This window comes from Brassica oleracea, chromosome C1 (genome assembly GCF_000695525.1).
Source record: "Brassica oleracea var. oleracea cultivar TO1000 chromosome C1, BOL, whole genome shotgun sequence".
Classification (NCBI taxonomy): Eukaryota; Viridiplantae; Streptophyta; class Magnoliopsida; order Brassicales; family Brassicaceae; genus Brassica; species Brassica oleracea.
The window spans coordinates 32,279,940-32,284,644 of NC_027748.1; the positions used below are offsets into that span (position 1 = coordinate 32,279,940).

Consider the following 4,705-nt stretch of genomic DNA (forward strand, 5'->3'; position numbering starts at 1 on the left):
CAGTGGATATAAATGGGTCTTGTGAGGAATAGAAATCGTGAGATATAAAGCTGATGTTGCACAAGGATTCTCACAAAGACCAGTAATAGATTATGAGGAGACATACTCCCATGTGGTGGATGCAACTACTTTTAGATTTCTCATAAGTCTGACTATATAAGAAAGAAAATTAGACTTGCAGCAAGTTGATGTAGTGACTGCATATTTATATGGTCCACTGGATAATGAAAGTATTAGAGGGTATTGAGCTGAAAGTACAGCAAGTTTTCGAGAACAATATTGATAATCATCAAAGTATATGATCTGAATATCCTAGGAACCTCTGGATAGAATTTTCCAAATAGTTGAATATCTCATGAAAGAGTTTGAGATGAAAGATCTTGGAAAACAAAGTTTTGTTTGAGATTACATCTTGAGTACATTAACAATGAAATCCTTGTGCATCAAATAGTATATACAGAAAATTGTACTCAAAAGATTTAATATATATCAGTCTCACCCATTATCTAGTACATGGGCGTGAGATCACTTGTTTTGGACACTGATCAATTCAGTCCAAAGGTGGACGATAAAGAAGTCCATTTAGTCCTGAGATGGACGATGCAGAAGTATTGTTTTAGACATTAATCTGATTGGTCTATAAGAAGGACGATGAAGAAGCCTTTGATTTTGGTTTATTTTATACTAACCAGCCCAAAGAGGGGTTATTTGGTTTTGTTGATTTATTTTTCAGACAGGTTATGTTTTACACATGGTGGTACAAGCATATCACAGCAACATCATCCAAGATTTCGTGTGTGTGTATTTGAGGTCGATGACTTAATATGTTCGATTAGATTGTGGCATGGTCGATGGTAAAGAAGAACCAACTATCATGTTCGAGGACGAAACATATTCTGTCTAAGATCTTCATCACCCACGGATTGCAGAAAATTGGAGAGGTCCAAGGGATCTTCAGTAATGTCCAAATCAGGGGGAGTAATGTGTGTTGTACTCTTTTTCCTTCACCATGGTTTTGTCCCAATTGGGTTTTCCTGGTAAGGTTTTAATGAGACAACATTAAAGCACATTACAAGCTCTAAATGGTTATGGCATCTAAGGGGGAGTGTTATAAACTAGATTGTGGATGAATCAAAACCAAAAGATTATGATTTGTAATCTTTCCATTTATCTATGACGGACTGACGGTGTAATCTCTTATATAAGGAACATTTATGTTATGAATAAATAAAGACTTTTCCATAACTTTTATAACAAATTTATTATTTATTAGCTAGTTTCATATTCTTTTTTAGAAAACAATATTATGTTTCTTCACAGAACAAGTTATGGTATTTGTTATTGTCTTGACTGTGTAAAATCAGGTTATTATACTAAAGACTTGGACGCGATTGGTTGTGATGATGAAAAATGAATATCAACTACATATTCGATGTAGCCACGAAGATGATGATCTCCAACGGAAATTTACAGAACCTGTGGAATGATGACTTGATGATTGTCGTGGACTGTGAGCATGAATCAGATGGATACGTCAGTTCGCATAGTGGCATAAGACGATGAATATACACAACTACTATAATCTATTTCACGGAATTGATGACTTTGGCGAGGCATAAACGCTATTGACGATCTTGGTGAGGTTTAAACGCCATTAATGGCCCTATAGTAGAGGATATTAACACCATGAAAATGATTTGATGATTGTCCAATTTCTTAGATGTTACCATGCATGAGCTTGTGGAAAGGTATTTTTTTTTACTGAAATTTTTTTTGAAAGAATTTGCTAAACAAGTACTTTATATAAATAAAGCCTACTAAAGTAGTGAATAAATTGAAATAAAAAACTAATATACTTATGAGATCTCCTCCAGACTATCATAAGTCATGTTCCTAACCGTGGTATTGATCCTCTACAATGCAGGCGATGATTTTGGTTCAGCCCACAAGAATAGACCCTCGATAGCCAAACCAGAAGAGTCAAGTCCTAGCAGCGTTTCTTGCAGAGAACAATTGTTACTTAAGTTCAAGTCCCTTACTACAAATAGGTTCATACTTCATACTTTCATAGAGTCGACATTTAGAAATTTATCAAAATAATAGTTAGCGCTGTTCCAGATTTTCCCTAAAAGGAGATAAGAATCTACAAAATTTTCTTTACAAAAATGTGCAAGTTCAAGAAAGTATCATAACCCCCTTACTTTCTTTCTGTAATATAGTAACCGAATATTTTGGTGCTTTAATAAAATCCAATTTCAATTATCTAATCACAGTTTGGTGCTTATAAGTCACAATTAATATTGTGTTCTAAAAACATATATTCTTATCTTTAAATATTTTTCTATAAAAGGGTGCCCACAAAACCTTCATTTAGAAAAATGGTGTCTCTCACACACAACATATCCTTTCTCATTCTCTTGTTCCTCGGCGTCCTTGCCCTCTCCCTCTTTTGCGACTGTAGCCCTCCTAAACCATCACCGGATCCCCACAACCCGCCAAAAAATCCCGTCAAACCGCCTCAGTCACCTGCTGTCAAACCGCCAAAACCACCCAAGAAACCGCCCACCGTTAAACCACCTCCATCAACCCCTAAACCACCCATGAAACCGCCAACCATTAAACCACCTACCCACAAGACTCCACCTGTGGTAACGTCGGCAACACCGTGCCCAGCATCAACACTGTACCCACCACCATCACCGTGCCCACCACCAACACCTTGCCCACCACCAACACCAACACCAACTCCACCTGTCGTAACGCCGCCAACACCAGCCCCACATGTTGTTACACCGCCAAAACCAGAGGCTTGCCCAATCGACACGCTGAAATTAGGCGCTTGTGTGGACATTCTTGGAGGTTGCATTCACATGGGAATTGGTAAAAGCTACGCTAAGGAAACGTGTTGCCCGGTTTTGGGAGGTTTATTTAGCATGGACGCAGCAATTTGCCTATGTACTACCATTGAAGCCAAATTTTTCAATATGGACCTCATCATTCCCATTGCTATTGAGATTCTTCTCGACTGCGGAAAGCCTCCACCTCCTGGCTTCAAATGTAAGTTCGATGATATTTTTGGGTAATTGGAGGTTAATTTGCGTGTGTGAAACCTTTACTCATTTGTTTCATTTGATACGATAAAAGGGTTTGTTTGGGTTTTCACGCTGTACTTTTAGGTTTATATCTGTGTACGCTTTAATTTATTTTTATGTACATACGTACGTATAGTAGGTTGTGGAGTAAAGAAATGTGATTTTCATAGTCATGCACATTGTACTGATGGACATGTGATACGTGCCCTACAGCGTAGGCTACTGACCAAGTACATGCGCATAAATTTCGTTGTATATATGTACACATCTACGCCAACAAATATATCATAGTGTATTCTTGAAAAAGTTGATTAAAAGATCATTCTTAACAAAGTTTATGTCTTAATCACACAGACGATTACATCATTATTTTTGAGAAATAAAAGGAAATTATGTCGATAAACGGTAGAGATTAATTTTTTCTTTTGGTAGTTTCTTTTAGAATATCTCAACTAAAAATATATAATTAAAAAAAAATCGTGAGAGACGGTTTTGTAGAAATTTTTCAAAAAGTTAGAGAGACTCATTTATTTATTTTTATTTTTTTGATATATTCTGTGGTTAATTTGGCCAGTTTAGGAGAAAAAAAAAACTTGGTGTGCTATAGTGGACTGGATACAACATTATCTGATCCGAGTTTAGAATGTTTTCTGATTATTGTCAGATGGTAGACTGAACATTCGTTACAACATACCATATTAAACATTTGTTCCAAAGCTCAAGCTTAGATTGACCATACAGTAATAGTTTAATTTCGAGGAATCAAACCTATAACTGATGTAGGTACATACCAAATTCTAAGAAATTACCATTGAACTATCGCTATTTGGCTAAATTCATTTATTTATTTGCTGTTATATTTTATTAGTTTAGCTTTATCTTATCATTTGGATATTTTAGATAATTAGATGAAAAATTCTTTAGGATATTTCAGTAATGATGATGTTTTAAGTATGCATATATATATTGTCTTTTCTAATGAATTATACAGTGATTTATGATATATCTACACAATAGTCAATGAAATGTCAACATGATATTCTTTTTTTGGCAAGTCAACATGATATAATTTCTATCTTTGTAAACTATAGAAAAAAGTACAATATATATGTACGGGGAATTCAACAAGGGCTTATTGGTGGAATAGAAAAAAAAAATAGATTTTTAGAGAGAAAGATAGAAAGGAAAAAGGAGGAAGGAAAGAAGATGGAACTTTAATTAGATAATGAATATATTTTTTTTTTCGGTGTTAGTGAACTCAATTTCCCATTCAACAAAACAAGTGGTTCTTATTTACAAATGATACGGTGCAAGCATTTTAAGGTATTCTTATCTTTTAAAATAAAAATGAGGTTTCTAAATTCAAAAATATGAGGTATTCGTGTTGATATAAAAGTATCTATAGACATCCACGTTATATAGTTTAATTTTTTTTAAACTCAAAACTGTATTAAATCTTTCATGATGAAACACATCGTAAATTACAAAAACCGGCAGAAAATAATAATATATTCGAAAGCAATAGTTCAAAAGAAGAAAACAATAACAATGAGGTAAGATAATACGACAAACACTACAAGAAAACATCAAGGATTCTGAGGGAAAAAATCGTC

At 34.5% G+C, this 4,705-nt stretch overlaps 1 protein-coding gene across 1 annotated transcript; it reads left to right on the forward strand.

Moving 5' to 3' along the window:
* Positions 1-2,378: 2,378 nt before the first annotated feature.
* LOC106337709 (36.4 kDa proline-rich protein-like) lies at positions 2,379-3,383 on the forward strand. Its single transcript, XM_013776845.1, has 2 exons — positions 2,379-3,057; positions 3,232-3,383. The coding sequence occupies exons 1-2, from the start codon at positions 2,379-2,381 to the stop codon at positions 3,381-3,383; spliced, it is 831 nt and encodes a 276-aa protein (XP_013632299.1).
* The last annotated feature ends 1,322 nt before the right edge of the window (positions 3,384-4,705 follow it).

What these genes read in the sequence shown, in the direction of transcription:
- LOC106337709 (XM_013776845.1), top strand. Translation starts at nt 2,379, where the DNA reads ATGGTGTCTCTCACACACAACATATCCTTTCTCATTCTCTTGTTCCTC. An exon ending in TCCACCTCCTGGCTTCAAAT is followed by an intron (nt 3,058 to 3,231) that starts GTAAGTTCGATG and finishes TACGTATAGTAG; the next exon opens with GTTGTGGAGTAAAGAAATGT.